At 44.8% G+C, this 24712-nt stretch overlaps 2 protein-coding genes across 5 annotated transcripts in view; one reads left to right on the top strand and one right to left on the bottom strand.

Moving 5' to 3' along the window:
- atxn1a (ataxin 1a) overlaps positions 1-13898 on the top strand; it is a 43636-nt gene extending 29738 nt beyond the window's left edge. For all 3 annotated transcript variants that reach the window (XM_086136433.1, XM_086136432.1, XM_086136434.1), the window contains 3 exons: positions 3421-3507; positions 3603-5296; positions 7306-13898. In XM_086136433.1, the coding sequence (XP_085992559.1) occupies positions 3704-5296; positions 7306-7848 (2136 nt within the window). In that variant the 5' untranslated portion in view covers positions 3421-3507; positions 3603-3703 and the 3' untranslated portion in view covers positions 7849-13898. The remainder of the gene's footprint in view (positions 1-3420; positions 3508-3602; positions 5297-7305) is intronic.
- A 1171-nt stretch (positions 13899-15069) lies between these two features.
- Positions 15070-24645, bottom strand: LOC147191133 (GMP reductase 1-like). Of its 2 annotated transcripts, XM_086136443.1 has the most exons (10): positions 24548-24645; positions 22330-22417; positions 20038-20157; positions 17902-17985; positions 17211-17384; positions 16663-16744; positions 16405-16511; positions 16161-16203; positions 15722-15881; positions 15070-15594 (listed from the first exon to the last, which is right to left on the bottom strand). In XM_086136443.1, exons 1-10 carry the CDS (start codon positions 24640-24642, stop codon positions 15414-15416), a joined length of 1134 nt encoding a protein of 377 aa, XP_085992569.1. In that variant the 5' UTR covers positions 24643-24645; the 3' UTR covers positions 15070-15413. The 2 variants fall into 2 exon arrangements, with proteins under 2 accessions (XP_085992569.1, XP_085992570.1); XM_086136444.1 differs by lacking the exon at positions 24548-24645 and having other exon boundaries at positions 22330-22741.
- Between the last annotated feature and the right edge of the window lie 67 nt (positions 24646-24712).

The following is a 24712-nucleotide window of genomic DNA, read 5'->3' as shown; positions in this document are numbered from 1 at the left end:
AACAAGGTTAAGAACTACTGGTCTAGTATATGGAGTTGAAATTTGGGAGAAATTGGCCAAATCTGTAGTCGTCAAAATCCCCCCAATATGGCCGCTTCGAACGAAACTGGCAGACATCCTGTGTCTTTTCAGGAGTCTAGAGACTTTTTAGGGGGTCTCCTCGTGGTAGATATGTGCTTTAAATGTCATGTTGCAAAGCCAAAATTGGCTTCAGGGGTTGAATTTAGATAAGAATTGGAAGAGAGTGCCACATGGCAGGATTTCCTGAGACTTTTTTTGGGGGGGGGGGCGTCGTCTTACTGTAGGGTCGGCAATCGGCATGCCTAACAAAATTCATGTTGAGTGAGATTGTCTTTGGCGGTTGAATGAAAACAAATAAATCCCCAAATCCCTGGGGCCTTTGGTATTACTTTTAACAGTATTAATATTCGTTTTGCGTTTTATAGCAACTCCACAAACATCCCCGGCATGCTCTGCCCTACCCCCAAAGATGGAAACAAAATTCTCCCAATGAACCATCACTCATTAGTCTCCTGTATGTCTCTCAAGGTTAGCAGCAAAATCTGGACAAAATGTCATGGCGGAGTCAACCTTTAAAGGACGCCCAACATTTCACCAAACTGACCCCAGACTTCCTCAGTGTTTTCCGCCATGGCTTCTTGTGACTGTTTTTGTGGGTCTGCTCGTCCTACCCACTAAATTTCAATTTGCTCAATGAAACTGGCTTTGGGCTCTGATTTATTATTTTTGGGCAGAAAGAATTCCGGTGGGCACAATACTAAGCCAGTGTATTTTGATTGTGCAATTTTCACCTTCTGAGTGAATGTAAAGCGGTTGTGTGTGTTTTTACATGCGGATGGTCTCTCTCTCTCGCTCTCTCTCTCTCTCTCTCTCTCTCTCTCTCTCTCTCTCTCTCTCTCTCTCTCTCTCTCTCTCTCTCTCTCTCAGAATTATGTACTTGAGTGCAGGAATGTTATTTAGCCAGCTATCAGTTTCAACTTAGCGAGCTAGCTAGCTCTCTCTCTAGCTCTCTCTCGCTCTCTCTCTCTCTCTTTTTCTCTGTCTGTCTCTCTCTCTCTCTCAGAAATTATGTACTTGAGTGCAGGAATGTTATTTAGCCAGCTATCAGTTTCAACTTAGCGAGCTAGCTAGCTCTCTGTCTCTCCCTCTCTCTCTCTCTCTCTCTCTCTCTCTCTCTCTCTCTCTCTCTCTCTCTCTCTCTCTCTCTCTCTCTCAGAAATTATGTACTTGAGTGCAGGAATGTTATTTAGCCAGCTATCAGTTTCAACTTAGCGAGCTAGCTAGCTCTCTGTCTCTCTCTCTCTCTCTCTCTCTCTCTCAGAAATTATGTACTTGAGTGCAGGAATGTTATTTAGCCAGCTATCAGTTTCAACTTAGCGAGCTAGCTAGCTCTCTCTCTCGCTCTCTCTCTCTGTCTCTCTCTCTCTCAGATATTATGTACTTGAGTGCAGGAATGTTATTTAGCCAGCTATCAGTTTCAACTTAGCGAGCTAGCTAGCTCTCTGTCTGTCTGTCTGTCTCTCTCTCTCTCAGAAATTATGTACTTGAGTGCAGGAATGTTATTTAGCCAGCTATCAGTTTCAACTTAGCAAGCTAGCTAGCTCTCTCTCTCACTCTCTCTCTCTCTCTCTCTCTCTCTCTCTCTCTCTCTCTCAGAAATTATGTACTTGAGTGCAGGAATGTTATTTAGCCAGCTATCAGTTTCAACTTAGCGAGCTAGCTAGCTCTCTGTCTCTCTCTCTCTGTCTCTCTCTCTCTCTCTCTCTCGCTCTCTCAGTATGATGCACTTGAGTGCAGGAATGTTATTTAGCCAGCTATCAGTTTCAATTTAGCGAGCTAGATAGCTAGCTAGCTCTCTGTTTCTCACTCTCTGTCTCTCTATCTCTCTCTCCTACTCTCTCTCTCTCTCTCTCGCTCTCGCTCTGAAATTATGTGCTTGAGTGCAGGAATGTTATTTAGTCAGCTATCAGTTTCAATTTAGCGAGCTAGCTAGCTCTCTCTCTCTATCTCTCTCTCACACACACACACACACACACACACACACACTCTCTCACCCTTGAGCATTTTGACCTTAGAAGGACAATAGTGTAGCCATGCATGAGTGTGCGGTTTTGCTTTGTGGTTGGCTCGCGTTGCCTCCCGTCTCTTTCTCTCTCACGCACACACATGCACTTGACACACTTGGGTAAGATTTGTGAATGTGTGTGGGAGGGAAGTGAAACACACGGGAGTACAGTCGGCTTGGATTACAGGTTATCTGATCACCCCCCCCCCCCCCCCACACACACACACATCCGCGCTGCCAAGTCAGCAACATTCGGGTGACTGAACATTTCAAGTGAACGCCGGTGTCTTGTTTCAGTGAGGCAATACTCTCTCTTTCTTTCATGTAGGTCATGTCTTTGTACTTCGCAGTCTCCGGTTGGCTGCACTTTGCCCTCAGCCCCTTCTCACATGGGGCTTGCCCTCCTTTACTGAAAATGTAAATACTGCAGAGCGGTCAGTGTTCTCCTCCACTGTGTGTTGAACGCAGCTTAGTGTTTGCAGTTTTCGCGACAAACTGCATTGCGCGTGCGTGCGTGCGTGTGTGTGTGTGTGTACAGATTTTTTTGGAAAACACATGCCACTGAGTGCGCTCAGATGTCGGCCTGCTTTTTACTATGGATGAGATTCACGCCGGAGTGAGAGAACGCACTTCCATGCACACACTCAGTCGCACACATATTTGTAGTACACACACAACAAGCCGCGTCATGGTACGAGCCGTATCCAAAAATTCTGCCTCTACAGGCACTTATGACACGCCTTCCAAGTTTCATGTTGCGAGAGCAACTGGCCTCTGTTGAAAGCAAATCGCTGCCGTTCCAGACGTCATTTTCTGAATGCGTGAAGCTGTGTAGTCCATCTTTGTTGCTTCTCTGAGAATGGTTGTTTTGAGCCAAAATGGCCGACTTGGTGTGATTTTTTTTTTCCAAGTCTTCTCATGATAGACATGTCTACCAAATTTCACGTTGCTTAGAAAAATTGGCTTGGGTTGTAGTTAAACTTTGAAGGATTCCTGCTAGCCTTTTAAGTCATTCAGTACCAGCCAATTCTGGACCAAGTCTGAAAAGACGTTTAAAAACGTATTTGGGAGTGAATGAGTTAATTGCCGCTCGGAACCAAAATCAGGGACTTCCTGTTTCCTGATAGGTGTGAGTTCATGGGACTTTTTGTGGGTCTATTCATGATGCCAGCCACATTTAATGTTGCTTCATGATAGGCATACCAGCCAATGTTCTCTAGAAGAAAATGACTCGCGTTACCAAGCATCTAATGATCCGAACGTGAGAACAATGCAACGGCCACGTTGCGCTTCTGTGAGTTACGTTTGAAATGCGGCCATTGTTTGCCTTTCAGGACCTTGAGGCGAGAGGCTCGCAGGACGATGATTCCGCATGAAGCGCGACGCACTCGGCCCCCCGTCGTCCACGACGGCAGCAGCAGGTGTGACGTCGCGACGCTCTCGAGCTCACCCTAGAGTCGTCACCCTCGTAAAACCCAACCTTGACCCCTTTTTTTCCCCCCCGTCACCCTTAAAGGTTAGACAACAAGGAGGAGTGTGCAAAGTGAAAACGAAAGCCCAAAGAAGATTAGATCAAGGAAAAGTAAAGATCAAGAACGTACTTGAGCAAGGATCAGGATGAAGTCCAATCATGAACGGAGTAATGAATGTCTGCCCCCAAAGAAGAGGGAGATCCCCCCCAGCACGGTTCCGTCGGAAAGCCATTGCCCTATCGCTCCGCCCCCCGCCGCCGAGCCCCGCCCCCCAGGGAACCTCGCCTGGTTCGTGGCCGGCGGGAGTGGCAGTGCCACGAGCGTCCCTCGTAGCGCCGCCCAGTCGGACGCCGCTCTGTATAAATCCTCCGCGTCCGACTCCACGAGACTCGTCTCGTCCCTTCCCGCCGTCTACACCTCGTCTCAGACTCACGTGGGAGGGACGCTCCACTACGCCCAACTGCCCCCCAACGTTCAGTTCATCACTTCGCCCTACAGCGCCCCATACGCCAGTTACATCGCCCCTCAGCTTCTTCCGCCACCCCCTCCGCCTCCCCCCCTCTCCTCTTCCACCTCTCAGAGATTGTCGTCGCTCCCCGAGAAGCACGCCGCCAAATACGATCAACCTCGAGCATCCATCAGGTACACCTCCGCCATGCCCCCACCTCACACCTCCTCCTTGCAGCCCCATCACACCCACGGCGCGCACTACACGGATTTCTGTAGTGCCAGAAAGGAGGATGGCGGCGCAGGCTCCAAAGAGCTTCACAACGGAGGACTGGAGCCGAGTCGGAAGTTCGGGGTCACGCTGGAGAAAGCGGTCAAATTGCGCGACGCCTACGAGGCCTGCCAGCTGGTTCTCCCGTCGGACTACGCTCACGACCCCTTGGCTCTGAGAACCTCCGTCATGCTCATGCCCAACAGCCACGGGGACCCCCAGGTGGCACCATCCCGGGGCAGCCCTCGGAAGATGCACCCGGAAAAAGGCAGCATCCTCCTGGGAAAACCGGTCAACCGCACCCCTTTGTCGTCCAACCACTCTTTTACATTTCCGCCGCCCTTAAGTGTAGACAATCTGAAAGCCGCTGCCGGCACCCTGTCGCCACAGACCGTTATACAGACCACTCACAACTCTACGGTGGAACCTCTTTCCGTGGGGGTCCATCCCAGCAATATCTACCCCCAGACGCCGGTGATTGGTTACATCGCGGAAGCCGGCGGCAGCCAACATGCTCCAATCAGCTATCACACCAGCCTACAGCAACATGTGCTCATTGCAGGAGCCCAGCCGGTCATCATCCCGGTCAGCGGCGGCGGCGTGTCTACCTTGGAGCCACCCGCATCGCAGGTGGTGACGTCCTCTCCCCAGGCCTACGGTGGAGAAACTCCAGACAATCCCGGTCGCTCGTGCCACCAGGTCACCTCAGGTGCGGTGGTTCAGGCCCAGCTCCACCTGCCTGTGGTTCCGTCGATGGCGCCCGCTGCCCTGTCAGGCGCTGCGGCGGCGGCGGCGGCTCCCCCGTCTCTGCCGGCGTATTTCTTCAAAGGATCCATTATCCAGCTGGCGGACGGTGAGCTAAAGCGTGTGGAGGAGCTGAAGATGGAGGACTTCATCCAGAGCGCCGAGATCAGCAGCGAGCTGAAGATCGACTCGTCCACGGTGGAGCGCATCGACAGGAGCTGCTCCTCGCCTAACTTTGCAATCGTTCAGTTTTCCGTGGGCGAGCACCGTTCACAGGTAAGGCACTTTTTTTTTTTTAAATAAAGTGGTACCTCTACTTACAAAATTAATTGGTTCTGGAAGAAATGTCATAACTCGAAAAGTTTGGAAGTAGAGACGCGTTTTCCATGTAAATGCCCTAATCCGTTCCAAGCCCCCCCCCAAAATTCAGACATGTATGTTTCCTCAAGCATAAAAATGCATCAAAATATGTAACAAATACATGCTACGATTCAATTATTGTGCAATAAATGAGAGTTGTGCATCATGTAAAAAAACGAAGAATAGAGCAAAGAATAAAAATGACGGTCATTTAACTGTGAACTGCATCCTCACCGTTTTTTGCCCTCTTTAGTTCATGTTCTCTTAGAAGTGTTTTTTTTCCTTGGCGTTTTGTAAAAAAACGATCCAAGGACGGCGGCCCGGTAGTCCAGTGGTTAGCACGTCGTCTTCACATTGCAGAGGTACCGGGTTCGATTCCAGCTCCGGCCTCCCTGTGTGGAGTTTGCATGTTCTCCCCGGGCCTGCGTGGGTTTTCTCCGGGTGCTCCGGTTTCCTCCCACATTCCAAAAACATGCGTGGCAGGCTGATTGAACACTCTAAATTGTCCCTAGGTGTGAGTGTGAGCGCGCATGGTTGTTCGTCTCTGTGTGCCCTGCGATTGGCTGGCAACCGATTCAGGGTGTCCCCTGCCTACTGCCCGGAGACGGCTGGGATAGCCTCCAGCACCCCCTGCGACCCTAGTGAGGATCAAGCGGTTCGGAAGATGACTGAATGAATGAATGAATGATCCAAGGACGTTTGCTTTTGTCGGCTTTTAACAATCCTTCGAAAATGTCCAAGGTAAACATCAGCATAGTGAGCGATCGTCCGACTGGTGAACACTTTTTCTTGGTGATTCATATTTACGTAAAACTACAGGAACATCTCATGGCCCGAGGGGCAAATGATGAGGACGCTGCATAAACACATTCTATCTACACCAGGGGTGTCAAACTCATTTCACATTGTGGGCCACATACGGCCTCGGTAGATGTCAAGTGGGCCAGACCATTAAAATCATACCTTACGCTGCTATAAATAACCAAAACAACATGTCTTTTCTTTGTTTTGGTCGAAAGAAGCACAAGAACATTAAGAAAATGTTGAAATGTGATGAACATATCTTTTACAAAACGTTTCATGAAACACCTTAGATTTCCTTCGACAAATGTGCAATTTACTTTGATCGTTCACATATATGCATCGCAACTGATCCCACTGATTGTACAAAGGCACAAAACTTTAACAAGTAATTGGTATTGAGAAATATTTTCAATACTTTAAGATTAAACGACATTTTTTTAAAAACCATTTACACATGTGCATATAAAATCTACATTTAATCCCTGCCTACACCTTACGAACTACAGAGCGTGCTGTTAAATGTGTAGAGAATAAAGTATTCACATGTCCTTGATAGCGTCTGCTGTGTTGGGTCTGTCTCAGTGACAGACTGAGGCTGCGTTGCTGTTGTCTTCTTCTCAGATCAAAATAATGTGCCCCCTAGCGGATACTCACTGGATTGCACAATATTAAAAATATTCATTCCGTGTCATTTATGCATTTTTTGTTCACTTTTAAATGATCCTGCCGGCCTGATTGAACCTCATTGGGGCCGGTTCCGGCCCGCGGGGCGTATGTTTGACACCCCTTATCTACACACACTGACACACACAGTAGAGGTCCCTCTTAGCCAATGGGATGCCAGGATGATGCTCAGTCGTAGCCAATGGCAGAGCAGCTATAAGTATGTTGCGTTTGGGAAACTCGGAGCTGCGAGTAGCAGCCCGTACTGTATTTTTACCTTTCATATCTTGAAATTTCTTTCGTAACATGAAGTAATATTTACCTGTTGAGGCATTTCGTTTAAAGAGACGTTCGTAGAGGTACCACTGTATCTGAAATAAACCTTTGGAGACCAAATAGCTTGAGCAAATGGTGAGAGTGAAAAAGAAATGTGATTGGATCTTTTGCCGCACTTGCAGGTGAGTGTGGAGGTCTTGGTGGAGTATCCCTTCTTCGTTTTTGGCCAGGGATGGTCATCATGCTGCCCGGACCGGACCGCCCAACTCCTGGAGCTGCCTTGCACCAAGCTCTCAGTGGGCGATGTTTGTATTTCGCTCACCCTCAAGAATCTGAGGAACGGATCCCTGACCAAGACTCACCTGCCGGAGCCGGTCCCCGCTTCCTTAGCCCTAGCCCCCAGCCACGGGTACCTCCTCGACGCCTCCAAGACAGTCTCTGGCATCCCCCAGAGCAGTGCTGGAGGAGGCTCCAGGCATGGGGAGCAGGAGAACGGCGTAGTGGCTGTGGAAAACGGGGATCTCGGCTTCGGCGAAAGGGCGTCTTTTTTGAAGGAAGACCCCAGGAAGCCAACCAGCAGCAACGGCAGGAAGCGCAGATGGTCGGCCCCCGAGTGTCGGAAAGTGGAAAAACCAGAGGAACTGCCCTTGACCTTGGTCAAACCGACTTTTATCCCCCGTGAGGTGAAAGTCACCATCGAGGGACGATCGAATATTGGCAAGTGAAGACTCCTTCGAGAAAAATTGAGATTTCTTGCAAAACCATGGATGCACACTTTCTTTGGTTTTCTTTTTATCATGAATACCGTACGGTCGAGTCGGCGATGCTCAACATGTTATCGCATTATTATTAGTCATGTAGTCCAACACAAACAATCTTTGCAGTTTTTTGGACGGCGTTCATGCGATCTGGTCAAAGTGCAAGTAGCTGGTGTGGCGCAAGCTAGCTCATCGCGCGTTAGCGTGAGTTGGTAACCTTGTTGAGTGAGAGATGGTGCGGGGGGGGGGGGCGACAATGCTTTTTTTTCGCCTCGTTAGCTTAGCGTTTTAGCCTCGCGGCTGAGTTTTGATCCTCCTTGTGTCTCGCCAGTTTTCAATGATTGTTCAACAAACCTCAATCAGGGGTTGTAAAAAGTGGGCGGCGGAACTGTGACAGGTCAACGTTGGTTTTATAAAATAGATATCAAACTTTGTACAAGTGCAAACACACTGGGGGTGGCGAAAGTTCGTGTTTGGTGATAAAATTTTACTTTATATTTTTGTAACACGATTGAAAGAGAGGCTGTCTGAGAGCATTTTGGTTTTGTTTCGTTATTTTTTTAACGCAGTACTGTACTGTATGTTTGTCGGGGGTAGGGGGGGAGTAACAAGTAGTAGCAGCAGCAGCACTTTGGCGAGCGAAGCAGGGGGCCGTTTTTTGGGGGGGGCGGGCCGGGCGGTCCCGTCGATGTGCCTCAAAGGAAATCGAAACGCAAGTGGCGAGGAATTAATGAATTTTTATAACGAAAAGCTCGTGGTGGGGCGAGTTTTGAAGGGTGTCTTTGTATTTGTGTGCAAAATATCTGTCAACACACACACACACACACACACACACACACAAACACACGTCAACACAAAACAGTCCAAGCCATCCCTGTAATTTGATGTATTTGTAGTGCGGGTGTATGGAGAAGTTTCTTCTGTTTTTGGTGCGTTTTGTCCCCCGGCGGACTGCTATTTGAACGTCTTGCACACTCGTAGTTGAACAGTACAGTTGCACAGTGCTATGTGGTGTGTTTGTGTAAGACTTTATGTATACCGTGTATAGACAAATAATACACTCATTTCATAAATAGACAATATGTAAGTCAAGAGAGAGAACGAGAGCGAGTGACAATGTCCAGCGTTTCTACTTTGGAATCTTTGAAAGAGAATCTTGCTGTTTGCACATCAGGAGGAAAGAAGGAGTTGGATGTTTTGTTTGTTTTGGGGGGGGGGGGGTTGTGGGTGGACCCTGTTTTCTTCGATCAGACAGAAACACTGGAGCATCCCTAAATCTCTTAACCATTCATGTCTATTTTATGCAGTGGTGCCTTGATATACAAGTTTTCCCGTGTTAGAAGCTGTTAGGTGGCTACATGGGTCTTTAGGGCCAACATAGAAGCCCTCTGGGGGTGCTAAATGCCTCACCCCTTTATTTAAGATAAGATAAGAAATCTTTTATTAGTCTCGCAATGGAGAAATTCTTAATTCACAGCAGCAAAGTTATTAAAGGAAGAAGTCGAAGATCAAAATACAGGATTTGACTCCCCTTTTTGCATGCTGTGCGCTAAACAAGCTAGCAGACACCTAGCTGTTAATCCCGGGGAACCTATTTAGCACCTTGAAGTCAGCCTGGTGAGCAATATCAGGAAAGCTGTCTTGGGTGGAATTTAAGCGCAAACATAATGATCGTGTTACCCCATTTTTGGCTCTTCTTACTAGCCTTGTTCACTAAACAAGCTACTGGTCACCTTGGATGTAACCTGAGCATGCATGGAGTTATTTTGGGCGCAACCCAAAGTGTGTGGATCTAAGGAGGGGCCGGCCTTGCTCCAAAAGGGAAGGTATCCAAGGGAAACCCCCTGGGAAAACCTTTGGAGGAATTCCTGAGATAGACATTAGCCATTAGCCAACCTTGCTAGCTACCCTAGAGGGCAACTTCTGGGCAACCAAGTGACTACTTGGCGGAAACTTACCGGTAGTTGGTTTTCTAGGGGTCAACCAGGCTTTGGGAACAACCTGGAAGTAAGATAGGGGGTTAACTAGGGAGAGAGTTTGGGGGAAACCTAACAGGTTGTGCTCATTAGCACCTTGCCTTGCTTCACTTTTAGTGTTTGGTTTTGGGCTTGTCGGGTAAACAAGCTAGCAGTGGTGACAGCAGGTGCACAAGTGGATGCTGAGTGGAGGTTGATGAGGAAGATGATAATGTGCTTGGTGGATGCGGAGTGCATATGTTTGAGATTCTGAAGATGCTTTATTTTGTCATGCTAAAAAAACAACAACAACAACAACAAAACAGGGTTCCACATTATTTTCCACGGAATCCTCACAATCACAAGCGGAAGTCATTTGGGATGTGTATTGTGTCTTGAGAGCGTACGACGTATTTTTGTGAACCTCTCCACTGGAACACCGAACCCAACCAATCAGCCTCTTGAAACCTCGAAAACTTTTACTCTTCGTCAGGTTTAAAATACACACAATGTAACTAACGGAGCCAAAGCCAAGTCATTCTTGCATTGCTGTGGTTACCTAAGAAAGCAATATCATGCACTTTGCTTGTGTACGAGTGTGTTACGTACACACACACACACACACACACGGAATCATTCCGGTAGTGTAGTTGGCAATAAACATTTCTTTAGAGATCCTCCAGCAACCAAAACCCTCACTGGGAAAAAAAAAAAAAAAAACATTTTCAGGAGTGCCTGAACGCACCGTCGTATTCTGGCCTCGTTTGTATGCAGTAGGTCAACACAACCCTCAAAATGCTCCTGCCAGAGTCTGATACCTGGCAAGACGCCACCCCCTGCCCTCCCTGCAGGGGGTGCAACAGTTTAATCCTCAATAACCGTCAGCTACCTTTAATGCAGTGGCGTAGCGGGGCACGCAAATGGGGCTGTGACCATGGGCACAGACTTTTCAGGAGTGGGAGGCAACCTTGGGGGCAACTTGAGAGTGCGATTTGCATGCAACCGAGGAACTGCTTTACTGTTGATTTTGGTGTTAACCAGGAAGTGACTTGGGGAGCAGCCGAAGGTCCACCTGGGGACACCCGAGTAATCATCCATTGGGTACCTGGGGAAAACCACCTTGGCCAAACCAACAGGGCAACTAGGAAATACTTGGGGGGTGGGGCGGGTGATTTAGCGACTGACCCGGGGTACGTGGCACCAGGACCAAATTAGAGGGGAACCTACGAGTGACCGAGAGGGAGCAGCTTAGGAATTATTCCTAGCGGTCACCTGCTGGTGTTCGGGTAGTGTCGTAGGTTTGACCTCAGGGCAACCTTGAGTTAACCTCAATGGTAAACTGTGGCTAATTTAGGAACTCATTTGACATGACATCAGGGGCAACCAGTATGTGCAAAACCGAATCTAGGAACTATGTGAGGTTGAATTAGGGATCGTTGTGGATGTTCGGGCAACCAAGGAACGATCTGAGTGGCAGCTAGTGGAAAAACTAGGGGCCAAACTATAAGAATGGACTGAGAGTGACTTGTGAGCAACCGCCAAACACAATGGGGGCAACTTATTGAGCAGTTGTGGCAAAAACTGGGTGACAAATGGGCAACTGCGGCCCACCACATAGTGACCTCTGGACAATCAGGAGCTTCGTCAGGGGCAACTAAGTGGTTACTTGTGGGTAACCTCCGGTGACATTAGGGACAACCAGAGGGCACCTGGGACTAAAGTAGGGGCCAACCCAGGAGCCCCTTCAGGGGACAAATTAGGGATCAGCTTTGAGGGGGACGAGGAGCAATCTGTGGTCAAACTAGGGCACCATTGCAACTACTTGGAGGCGATTTAGGGTTTGCTGGAAGGAAACAACCGGGAGGTCGCTTGAAAAGTGTTGGGGGGGTGGTCCTTGGGAGACCACCTGGACAACCCTCGCTACGCCACCGCTTTACCAGGCTCCCACCTAATTTCATTTATTGTATTTCCCAAAGGCAGGCAAGTGAGCGAGAGGTTTTCCATGCCCCCCCCATATAAATATTCCATCATGTGCAATAGAAGACGAACTAAAGTTCCCCTTTCCGCGCCGCGTGTCTGTCAAATTGACATTGCTTTGTGCCAACCGCCCTTCCCAACGGCCTTCCTGTGTATGTGCACGTGAATGGATAAATCTTACTCAACGTTCATAAAGACAAACCTCATTGCCACAGTCGGGACCACATTTTTTTATGAAATCCATATATATATATATAGTATATATAAAAGTCATAACAACAACAGATGATGCACATGTGAGTGGAGGGTTTTTAAAGACTTAATGTTTCAGCACTTTGGAATCCGAGCTTGGGCGGCGGCCGCCGTCTTTGACCTCTAACCTCTCCAACGAATGACAAAAATCACTGACTGTTGATTGGAGGAAAAGAGAAAAAAGCCTTGCTTTTTTTTTGTTGTTCTCTCTAACGTAAAACTCAAAAGAAATAGATGGTTTTCGGGGGTTTTGTTGTTTTGCACATAGGCTAACGTACTAACTGCCATCTTGGAATGCGACCTACACACAAATGGACAAAAGTCGGTGACTTTTGATTGCTAACGTGTGGGGGTTGGTGTTTGTGTGTGTCAAGAGAAAAAAAAGCAAGACATTTTAAACCACAACAATAAAAATTACCCCCCCCCCCCCACCCCAAATTATTTTGCACATTGCCACGTTGTCCCGTGTAGCAACCACCATTTTGGACCACAACAAAAAGGCAAAAAATTGTAACCACCCCCTAAACCCCCCCCAAAAAAGAAAAATCCCCCCCCCCCTCCTTCTATTTTATTTTGCACATCTTGGACCACTACCTTGTCTTGCACAAATGATACGAAATAAGTGACTGCTGAATTGGGGCCTGGGGGAAGAGAGACGACAAAGGCACAAAATTCAAACAACAAAATTTATTTTGCACACGTTGCATCTAGGACTGCTACTTCCTCGCACACAAATGATATAAGTGGGTGACTGTTGTGTTGGAGGGTGGTGAAAGAGGGAGAAAAAAAGTCAGGAAATGTAGATTACAAAAGGATTAATGTTCTTTTTCTTCTCTTTTCTTTGTTTCCCTCCGCATTGTCTTGTGTGGCATCCGCCATCTTGTACCGCTAACTTTCCAACCACAACATTTTTCGCGATTGTTTTTTTTTTTTTGTTGTTGTTGCTCAAGATCCGACGGCGTGTTGTTCGGGGTCCGGAGGACCAAGGTGCCATGCAGGCGGCCTTCCGCCACGCCGTAGTCATCGTCACCCTAACGTTGTTTTGGGCTTTTTTTTTTTTTTTTGTGAGTTTGTCACGTCATTCACTAAGAAATGACCAGAATGTCAACATTATTATTATTATTTTATTTTTTTACGACAAGCCTCCTCAACACGGAGGATCACTTTTCGCTCTTTTTTTTTTTCTTGCACAACTTGATGATTTCGAAAAATAAATAAATGTTTGCGCTTTTTTTGGATGATGATTTAAAAGAAGAAAAAAAAACAGTTTGTCGGCACTTTGTGTTTTAAAATTTAATCAGGATTTGTATTTTTTATTTTATTTTAATTGTTTGTCCGTAGCGCTGGATAACCAACTCAGGCAGAAAAGAGATTTAAAAAAATAAAAATAAAAAAAACATGTAGACCCACTTTGATTGTTTGAATCAATTTCCAAAGTGGTCTGTTTGGCTTGTATACGACATGTAAATTTATGAGAAATAATTTCACATGATTAACGTTGATGATGATGATGATGATGTTCAGGATTGCCCCCCGCTTCACCGTCTTTGCACGCCATGGAACTGGACTTGACGGTGGCTCGCAAAGGACAATGAGGCCTGCGGGGGGCGCACTGGTTTCCCAGTTTGTATTCGACTGTACCCGCCATCATCTCTTCAGCCTCACCCTCCTCCTCCTCTTCTTCTTGTTGGCTAGCCATGCAGAAAGCTGGCGGCTAGCTGTACGTATTTGGCGTATGTGTGTACAAATGCACTTCTTCAGAAAAAAACAAAACAAAAAAACACAAACGAAATGAAATCTTGACATATCGGGAATAAACGGGCACTTTGTGTTTTCGGGGGTGTGTTTTGGCCCACCTGTCTGTCACATGCGCCACACTTAACGTATCTTCATCACTCGCATGAAAAATGAATTGAAATGGACCATGACAAGCATGTCGAAGCAGTTTGATCCCCCGAAACTGAGATGAATTGTGTAGTAGTTTGTGCTCAAAACACATTTTTCTTCTGGCTTACTCAAAGCAATTCTTTTTTTTGTGAAATTAGTGAAAAACCATACATAGCATTTACATTTTTTTCCCGCCACCGCTAATGTTTTTTGTTTTTTTTAATTTAAACATTTTTGAGAGTAGATTGTTCGCATTTCAACGGGGGGCGGGTGGGGGGTGTCTTTTTTTCAGAGGGAATACAAAACTAATTTTAATAACTGATTGTTTTTTTTCTGTCAGGTTTTTTGTCCCCCTTGGAAATGTCATTCGTGTTTTCCTCCCCAGACATTTTTTTCTAAAGAAGAAAACCACAATCTTTTGCTTTTTTTCACCCAAAATTTACCAGTTCTCTAAAAATATAAACTTATTTTCTTTTTTTAAAACGTCAATTTTTTCTTTTTAAAAAATCTTTAAAAATATGCCTTTTCTTGAGATTATGCATTTTTTTCTTTTAAAATGTGAAACTTTTTTGTTCCTCAAAAACACTACTTTCTTGTCAAAATGTAAAACATATATATATATATATATATATATATATTTAAAAATAATAATATATAATATATATATATATACACACACTGACCCACACACTAAATATACGGCATTTCTAAAAAAAAACATTTCTCCCCAAAATACCAATTCCCTCATAAATATTGACCTTTTCCTTGTTAAGAGTTTTTCTCTCAAAATGTACAACTTTTGAATTGAAAATATTCACCTTTTCTAAATATGGTACAAACCTTTTCACTGGTGACATTTTGTTTTTGGAAAATATCCCAACTTTTTCTCAAATTGTATCCAACTTCTTTCATTGAAAATAACTGTCATAAAAAAATGGAAAATAATAGTTTTTAACCCTCAAAAATATCCAACTTTTTTTGGATAATAATCTAAAATATGCCTTTTTATGAAAGAGTTAACTGTAACCCCCCCCCCCCCCCCAAAAAAACCCTGGCAAAGTAAACAAAAATAAATAAATAAATAAAACAATGACAAACACAAGTGAGGTCGGAAGCAGACGTTTCCATGTGCACTTTTATTGCATTGAAACAAAAAGTGACATTGTGAGATTTTTGCAGATTTTGGTCGTCTTTCCGTGCCATGTTCAATGGTGACTCGACTTAGTCGAAGCGACTATTATGAATGCAGCTTATTGAGCTGTTCTGAACGTCGTCTTTGTGTATTTCCATTCACTGCCGTGTTTTGAGTCGAAAAGGGGGTCACGGAACAAATCAATCATGGACGTCAAGGCACCGCTGTAAGTATGTTTCCGAGCTCCTTTTCCAATATCGGTCGGGCGTCAAGGTGGTTGACGGCAAAGAATCCTGAGATGTCCTGAAGCGGCCGGGCCACAGGGGACGCTAGGCGAACATATGGCTGGACTGCTGTGTGACGCGGATGAAGGTGGTCCGGCGGCTCAGCTCCTTCAGCTTGGCGGCGCCCACGTATGTGCATGTGGAGCGCACGCCGCCCAGGACATCGCGCACCGTATCCTCCACGTTGCCCCGATAGGGAACCTCCACTGTGCGGCCCTCTGACGCCCTGACCCAAAATGTGCAAGTCAATGCAAATTGTGATTTTCTGCAGATCAATAATATTCTTGGTCCAAGCGCCACTGGAGTTGTTATTTGACTGCGGGGCCCCTCGATTAATGGGAGTCAAGTGTTACCTGTACTCTGCAACGCCGCCCACGTATTTCTTCATGGCCGTGTCTGAGCTCATCCCGTAGAAGAGTTTGAACTTTTTGCCGTTCCTCTCTATCAAATCGCCCGAGCACTGGTCGTGTCCCGCCAGCATGCCGCCCATCATCACAAAGTCGGCGCCCGCACCTGCGGGTCAAATGTTTGACCAGTTGCAATTCTACCAAGGCCCTTTGGCATCAATTTCAGCGTTGGTTAAAATGTCTGCCGTCAAATATGTTGAAAATGTGTGGATTCATCTGCTTAATTCTTATGTCACCAACACAATATTGATTAGATTAGCCTGGTTTAGCCTAGTGGGCGGCGGGTCCCTTGAGTTCCCCCGTGCTCCCCTTGAATGACAAATATTAGTCCAGGTGTCTGATTGTTTTGCACAGTGAACACACACTTGCTCCCTGATGGACTCACCAAAGGCTTTGGCCACATCTCCAGGGCAACTGCAGCCGCCATCCTGAACATGTCCCCGAGAAAAGCCACAAAAGAAAAAAAAAACAAAAACAAGCCCAAAACACTTAAATCAATCCAACCACGGCGTGACGGCTCCCTCTACTGGACACGTTTGTGCATTGACAACAAGACCTGCTCATGCAACTTGTCCAACGTTAACATTATGATTGTGTTATTAGGATAGTTCAATTCTCATCATACGTACAGAGATGATGTGACCTTTGAGGCCGTGGGCTGAGTCGGCGCACTCGATGACGGCGCTCAGCTGAGGGTAACCGACGCCCGTCTTGATCCTTGTCGTGCACACAGACCCTAAAATGCACAGACGCACACAAACACACACGGGGTACCACATACGTATATTTATCATACAATGCTTTTCAAAAAGCAATTGTAGCTGAAATTACGTCCTCTGAACCATGCCAAGCAACAGGTGACATGTCAGATACTGCGCTCGACCCACCTGGTCCGATGCCCACTTTGATGATGTCAGCCCCGGAGAGGATGAGCTCCTCCACCATCTCCCCCGTCACTACGTTACCGGCCTGAAAAAAAGATGCACACGGAAAAGTCGGCAGACAAATTGCACCTATCTGAAAATGGACTTGAGTAGAGAAGCAAAGTACAGTATTTGTACTTCATTCTTTTCCGAAAAATTCACAACCCCCTTATCACTGCATAGCGGTTTTTGTAAAGCCGCCGTCATTTGCAATCTCCAGCAGTTTTTTTACTAATTTTTTTAAGTCTTACTTTTTTGCGTAATCGGTCATGTGACGCAGAAGCGTGGTTTGACGCGTGTCAAGCGTGACAGAGACGGATGTAACGGAGAATCCGGTAAATTTTCAAAATAAAACATCTTTCGTATTCCGAAATAAATAAAACGGAATTAAGGCAAGTTCTTTCTGTGTGGCCCGGTACCAAATGCCCTGCGGATCGGTGGTTGGGGACCCCTGCACTACATAATGGTCCCTGTGGATGTGTGTGTGTGTGTGTGTGTGTGTGCGTGTATACCATGATGGTGTGTGTGGGGAACTTCACTCGCACGGCCTTGACAAAGTCGACAAAGTGCTCCGAGTAGCCGTTGGCGACGTCCAGGCAGATGTACTTGAGGGCAGGGACTGCCTGGGCGATGGCGCACAGCCTGTCCAGGTCGCCGCTACCGCTGCCTGAGCTAGCCGCCACATGCTAACGGCGCCAAATGACAAAAAACACACTCACTTAGCCTTAAAGTTAAGAGTTCAAAGCTATGTTTTGTTCAATATTTTTAGAATAAGTCACACTTAGAATAAAAGATGTACTTCTATTGAAACAAAGTTGTATATTTTTCGAAATAAACCATTCAAAAAAACAACAATTTTTTTTAAACATGAAAACACGTTTTTGTAAAAGCCAAAAGCCAATGTGATAGCGATATTTTTCTTTTTACTTAAAATATATATTTTGTTTTCTTTGTCTACATTATGGAAACAAGATGCATTTCTTTTCGAATAAGTTTTTGTTCAGAAAGAGAAGTGTTTTTTTTCAACATTTTACCCCACCCTCCTCTCCCAAAAAGTAATCTTACAATAATAAAGTTTTATTTTTTCAAGGAAGGAAAATCAAAGATGAGGTCTTTTTTTTTTTTTAATGTAAAAAGTCCAAATAGGAACCCAAGCGTGATCGTTGATTCGAGTTTCCCCCCAAACGGATGCTAATGCTTTACCTCTAAGCACTCCGGGTGATTAGCAGCGAAGTTCTTCCACTCGTCCACCGTGTAGTGCTTGTGAATGGCCGTAAACAGCGTGTGCTGAAATTAGAGTTAGTCACAGGAAAATGTTTTTAAGTGAAAACAGATAAAATCATTAAATTTGCTGCAGTGAAAACATATTAAGCCACCCACGTTTAGTCATTCGTGTCATCAAAGTTAATTTGTGCAAATCAAGTTTAATTTAGGTCTTTTGCCAACCTAAGTGTACATGTCAATCTTTTGGTTTCATTCATTTGATTGGTTTATTGAGCTGTAATGTCCAATTAAGTCGTGGAAGGTAGGCGTGGCTGTACCTGGAAGGTCCGAGAGAGACGATTGGTCACTTGTTGGAAGTGACGGAGGCAGACCCGAAACAAATAATTCGTGTGGAAATATTCTTCAAAAAAGTACACAGAGAGGCTTCTGGTTCGTTTTGGAATCTCTGGAAGCCAATGGAGAGTGAGTATCACGTGTATTTATTCTGTTATTGTGCTCAGACAGGATGTTTTGTACAAAATGTCAACACATACTCAGTTTAAATGACTCTGTGGTTTTATTGTTCTTGTTTGATTGTAAGGTGTCCTTGAGTGTTTTGAAAGGCGCTTATAAATTAAATGTACCGGTATTATTATTATTAATTAGCGACTTGACCTAGCATGCTAACGTTTATGCTTAGCCCTTTTGTTTGCCTGTATGCAGACTATTAGATCTTAAAAATGAATCGAATTCAAAAATCTCAAATCACAAAGGCTTCAATTTGGGGGAGGAAAAAAATGCTTCATGTTAATCGCTGGTCATCTTATTTTTCATTATTATATGTCTGGTCCGTGTGTATGTCAGTCTGTACGTCGGTGGCGCGCCGTCAAGGCTTCCAAAGCCCTCTCAGCAGGCACAAACACTATCAGAAGGACAGACCTAGATTTACAATTTAAATTAGTTGGTTTTAATTTACTTCCAACAGTGTTTTGTCTTCATTTCATAGCATCTCTCTTGGATACGCGGCTTCCGGCTGTTTGTGGGTTCATTTATTTTTTTGGCCAATCAGATTTCAGCTTAGACGCGTTGTCATACCTATGTGTAAACGCGCACGCACGCACACACACACACACACACACACGCACACACACACGCACGACAGCATATGTGGTGAGTATGATGTGATTTATTTATTTCGTATTTTTCTCTTGACAAAAATTGCTTGTGAACTACTATATAGTAGTGTGGAGTTTTGCAGTGGTTGAGGTAATGGATTGGAAGATAAATACAACTGTGTTTTTTATTTTAGTAATCATGCCGCGATTATTTAATGCCACACATTGACCTGTTTTGTTTGTGGATTTAAATTGGATATGTATGCGGCACGTGTACAATCACACCTAGGGACAATTTAGTGTTCAAGACCCAAATCATTTTGGATGATTAAAAACGTCTAATATTGTTTATTGTCATGGAGATGAATTTATTCCTTGTGTTTGTTAGAAAAATAAATGGGTATTGAACCTTGGGAAAAGCTAAAGTGAAACTTTTTCCTTGTACAGCAGCGGCCCAAGGTCGCTCTGGTGAGAGGCTGCTGCAGACGCAGCATCTCCATGGTCTGCTTGGTCCTTTAGCTTGGCTGTCTGGTTGCCTCAGTCGCCAACAAGCTCACCGACGTGGTCGCCACAGTCTCCCCGTTGAACTGAGTGAGTACCAGTCTAGCACCCGTTGAAAGCACTTTTTAGTTCAGCTTGTGTTTGCAAGCAAGAGAAGTGGCCAATTAACCTTTTTGAGGTCTCAACGAAACAAAACTCGACTGAAATCCAAGGGAGGTACTCAAATTGAATGTGTTGTTAAATTTGTTGTGTGAAAGGTCGCCGATTATTCTTTTATTTGATCTCCTGTTTACTAAATTGATATACTTGCAAAACGGTACAAGTATGGAAAATATTCAAAACACTTTGGAGACAAGTCTTTTGTCATATAGAATTAGGAGGGAGGTCAGTATTGTTTCCCCTCACTGACCAACTCTTTTAAATTCAATGACACAAAATCATGGTTTTGTTCAAATTACATACACATACATATAATGATTTTTTTTTTTTTTTTTTTTTTTAGCATAATAAACGTCTGTACTTTGCTGAGGACTTGGGCCATCTCGAAGGTTCCGGTGGTGTCCATGTTAGCGGCAATGATGGGGATTCCCGAGTATGTCTGCTTTGAGTTGCGGAATGTGAAAGTCCTCTGCAGGTCCACCTGGGACAAATATTACCACACGTTACGAGTAGTATCACAAGTTAGAAGTCTCAACACAAATTAGGACTCGGCCTCCATGCGTTCACTCCCGGAATTTATAGAACTCTTATCGTGTACATTATAATTTGGGAGCCACCTGAATGAGTGATGGAATTCAAGTTGATGTCTGGTGCATGTGCCACTAATGGTATGCGGTCTCCCTCTAGTGGCACGTGACAGATCACTGCCTGAATGCCCTTCAATATATTTGCTCTTAACAACTAACAGTTTGTTTTCAATAGAAATCATTTCAAAAAAATGTCCCCACCATGAATGTGACCTCGAACCAGTTGAAGTTTGTTGAAAAAGTAAAAACAAACAAATTGGTTAATTTTTGCACAATCGTGCACACCTTCTTCATCTCTGGGCGTGTGCCTGTGTTCCGAATGATACAAAATCATATTTCAGCCGCTATCCCTTAAAGATCCTTTGAAGACGCACATATAAACTGTTTTGGTAGTAGGAGTCGTAGTGGTACTTGACAAGAAGCTGGCATTCGACCTGGGGTGTGTAGACTTTTGTGTTGATTGAATGTGACTTACTCACACCTGGGTTTAGGTTTGCCGCATTGAGTGGGTGTACGTGTTGTCCCGCTACCACATGAAGAATGTGCACACTCCTATTTTTCTATTTTTAAACGCCTTTTCCCAGAAGCCCCGCCGGACTCGGGTTGCTGGGGACGTCACGCATTCGCCGGTCACCCAAATGCAAGCCGTCACGCTGTCGGATTATGGATTATGAAAAAAACAAAAACTATTATCACAATGGGGAAAAAAGTCAGCGTTTTAAGACATTGAAGTTGCGTTTTGTGGAGGGGAAACAAGTTTCTTGTTATTATTATTATTATTATTATTTTTAAACAAGAACAGTTGTCTTTTTGTGTAAATAAAAAAAGATTAATTTTACAGGAATACTCATGTTTTTTTCTAAATATAAAATTGTAATTTAACAAGTACAAATTACAATTTTTTTTAATTTTTTTGAGCTGGTGTTTTTTTTTCCTCCCAAAGAATATGTTGATTGTCTTCGTTTAGAAAAAGATCCATTAATTTGTATTTTTTCTGAATTAAAAAAAAGTTAGATTTTTTAATTCATAAAACGCATAATATTATAAGAATAAAGCATTTTACATGGAAAACATGCTATTTATTATCCAGATTGTTGAAGTTCTATTTTAATATCAAGCTAGTCATTCTTTTAATTTTTTTCTTCCTGAAACAAGTTATTGTTCCCAAATGTTGAGTTTTTTGAGACTCAAATAACATCAATGGCAAGATAAAACCTCATTTTCACAATTGTTCTTTTTTAGACTGTCATATATTTGTTTTTTTATGGAAGAGTTCAGTCCCATTTTTTTCACAAACCTTGTATTAGATTGAAGTTGTAATGCGACGTTATTTTCAAGTTAGATAAAATGTTACAAAAAAGAGACCTTTTTTTCCAATGAAAGGGACTTTGGTTATGCTTAGTTGCAATTTACAAGAGTAAAAAAGAAATGTTCCTCTTCCCCCAGATAATTCGTATGTAATTTTATCCACTGGAAGTGTCCATCCTCATGTTGTACAGGACTGTAGTGTACCGACGACTCTTGTGACCTGGTCTGGTGAGTGATGTGGGAGTCAACTAATGATAACGTGGCGTCGGCTGTTGTTGGCTCCGAATAGCGGCGAGCTGTTCGTTATTTTACAGCTGGAGTATGAATGGGCTTGTTAGCATTTAAAATGTTGATATACCGAGAGATCGCCAAGAGTGAATGGCGATATAACGAGGGCTGACTGTGTATAAGGAACGCTTTTTTTTTGTTTGGGTGGGCTCCATGTCTTTTTGGTTTGGTTCACTATTTGGCTAGCTTCAAATGACTTGTTGGGGCGAATTAGGAAAGCTCGACTAAATAAGAATGTAAGCAAAGCTAATTCCTGACAAGTGGAGCATTTGCACGCTGAAGTGCTTTTCACCTTTGGAGAAGGTCACGCTGCTCCTACCGCAGCCATTAGCTCTGATTACACAACAACAACAACAACAACACCACCACCACGCAAAGATAAAGATGTACACGAAATTCTGCATAATAAAAGCAGATTTGGCTTTTGGGGTGTGTCTACTTCCTGCCTGTAACGGCGGCGAAAATGTCACCTCAGAGCGACTCTTCAGGCTGCTCCTTTTGGGCCGGAATAGGACATCCTTGAAGTCCAGCTTGAGGTCTGCGTCCACGCGAGGCATCCTGGATGATGACAATGTAATTCCCTTGAGGAAGGCAACTACTGCAGCGACGGCGGAGGTGGAGGGGGTCTCGTGTCTGAAGCCCAAACCACCAAATCCGAGCCTCCGAGCTGCCAGTGTATTTATAGCAAAAAGGAGTCCAGCCCTGCCCCGGCCCCCATGACTTTTTTTGGGCCTTCACGTCCTATTCATCTTCCTCCTCCTCCTCCTCTTTCATCTCCCGTTTCTCCAGTGACACACACACACACACACACACACACACACTGCAGTGGCGTGTGCTGCAGTGCTAAAGAGCACACCCGCTGTCCACTAAGAGCATTGCGAGCAAACCACAAGAGGGCCACACTGGCTTTCGGATAGGTTGGAAAATGGTTGCTGTGCGGCAGCAGTGAGTTAGATTGACACCAAATCCGGCACGGGTTGTTCACCGCGACCGAACGATGGATATATAATTTGAACCCGAGCTGTGAAACGTGCAGTTTTAAGGAATGGGGGGCGAAATTAGTCGCTTCAGGCACCAGTTAGTCCCGTTCACACGAAATTTGACATGGCTGTTTTTTGGGACAAGACGTATCAAAATCCACTTAGAATCAACACGGTCAAACGCACAAGGAGTCGAGCGTTGTTGGGTTGAAGGTGAATTCGGGGAATTTCCAGTGGTCGTACTGGATGCAAATCCTCCTCGATTGTCATCAATACTTTTTTAAAAATTAAGACCTCACCTGAAAGAAATCGCCGCTTTCGAAAACACCGCAAAACTTTCAGGGCAGAGAGAAGTGTAACTTTCAAAGCGGCCAGCAGGTGGCAGCATACCTCCAGTAAACGGAAGCCCAGAGGCCTCCGCGATTAATCGTTGTCATGGCGACGCGAGGCTTTCCATGTAACTCACCCAAGCGCAGTGTTAGACACGTCAAATATTAACAATAATACTCATATTCTAGAATAATTGAATATGAATTTCAATTATATAACCATTTTAAAACTCACGTTTAAATGTACTTTCATCTTTATTCATTTTACACAAGAAATAAAAGATTCCAAATCAACTCTTTAGTTCAGGTGTGAGCAGCACGATTTAAAACCAAAGCGGCTTCAAACTTTCTCTTTGTTTTTCCCAGGTGACGTTGGAAGTTAAAGAGGAGGCGACATGCTTCGCTTCTTCCCGTTTCATATCACTTTGAAGTGACGTCGATTATAAACGCGTTACAAGTCTGCTTGTGGGTCAGGGCAATCTTCTTGGGTCAAGTGGATGAGTCGAACATGGTTATGTGAACGCAGTCGGCTTAATTATTACCAGAGCGCAGTTTCTTTTGCTTGCAATTTTTATTGGCTAAAATGTGTATGTATCCAAATACGTATGTGTGTGCACATGTATTTGTTTATATAAAATATTTCTGATCCTAGATTAAAGTTAAAATTATTAACCACTTACTGTATATGTAAGACAAAGTCAATTTAAATGTTGAAAATATATATATTTTTAAAAATGTTTTGTGGAACACTTTAAGACGAATTACTGAATCAAATGTATTTGAAATCCATCCATCCATCCATTTTCCGAACCGCTTGATCCTCACTAGGGTCGCGGGGGGTGCTGGAGCCTATCCCAGCCGTCTTCGGGCAGTAGGCGGGGGACACCCTGAATCAGTTGCCAGCCAATCGCAGGGCACACAGAGACGAACAACCATTCACGCCCACACTCACACCTAGGGACAATTTAGAGCGTCCAATCAGCCTGCCATGCATGTTTTTGGAATGTGGGAGGAAACCGGAGCACCCGGAGAAAACCCACGCAGGCCCGGGGAGAACATGCAAACTCCACACAGGGAGGCCGGAGCTGGAATCGAACCCGGTACCTCTGCACTGTGAAGCCGACGTGCAAACCACTGGACTACCGGGCCGCCTGTATTTGAAATGAATGCATAAAATAGGCACATTAAAAGCAAACGTTTTTCATTGTTTTCTTTTCCTTTGTTGGCATGCCCCCCTGCCTTGCCCTTTTCATGACTCGTACGCCAATCATGCGTATTTTCGATCACATTAGAAAGAGGAAACGAGTCGAATCATTTCGTAGCGCCACCAAAAGTACACGAAGCGCGTCACGTAATCAGCACGAGCAACGGAACTTCACCTTATCAGCGGGACTGCACGCACTCGCGCCAGATGGACCACGCGGCACTGCTCGCTGGACTTTGCCATGACATGACGTCGATTGAGAAAATGCATTTCCTAAAACATAACAGCAATATGTCAAGTTTCCCCCAGCAGAGTCATGCATGTGGGGGGCGGGGGACTC

Source organism: Hippocampus guttulatus, chromosome 18 (genome assembly GCF_054856545.1).
Source record: "Hippocampus guttulatus isolate MCC_2025c chromosome 18, RoL_Hgut_1.0, whole genome shotgun sequence".
In the NCBI taxonomy this organism is placed as follows: Eukaryota; Metazoa; Chordata; class Actinopteri; order Syngnathiformes; family Syngnathidae; genus Hippocampus; species Hippocampus guttulatus.
The sequence above is the reverse complement of the archived record's forward strand: the minus strand, read 5'-3'. Positions and strand labels throughout refer to the sequence as shown.

Bases quoted from the DNA above. Each gene is read 5' to 3' on its own strand.
- LOC147191133 (XM_086136443.1), bottom strand. From the start codon at position 24,642: ATGCATTTTCTCAATCGACGTCATGTCATGGCAAAGTCCAGCGAGCAG. The intron at 20,158-22,329 runs GTGACATTTTCG...TATTTGTCCCAG, and splicing joins GCCTGAAGAGTCGCTCTGAG to GTGGACCTGCAGAGGACTTT. The intron at 17,385-17,901 runs GTAAAGCATTAG...TGGCGCCGTTAG, and splicing joins ATCACCCGGAGTGCTTAGAG to CATGTGGCGGCTAGCTCAGG.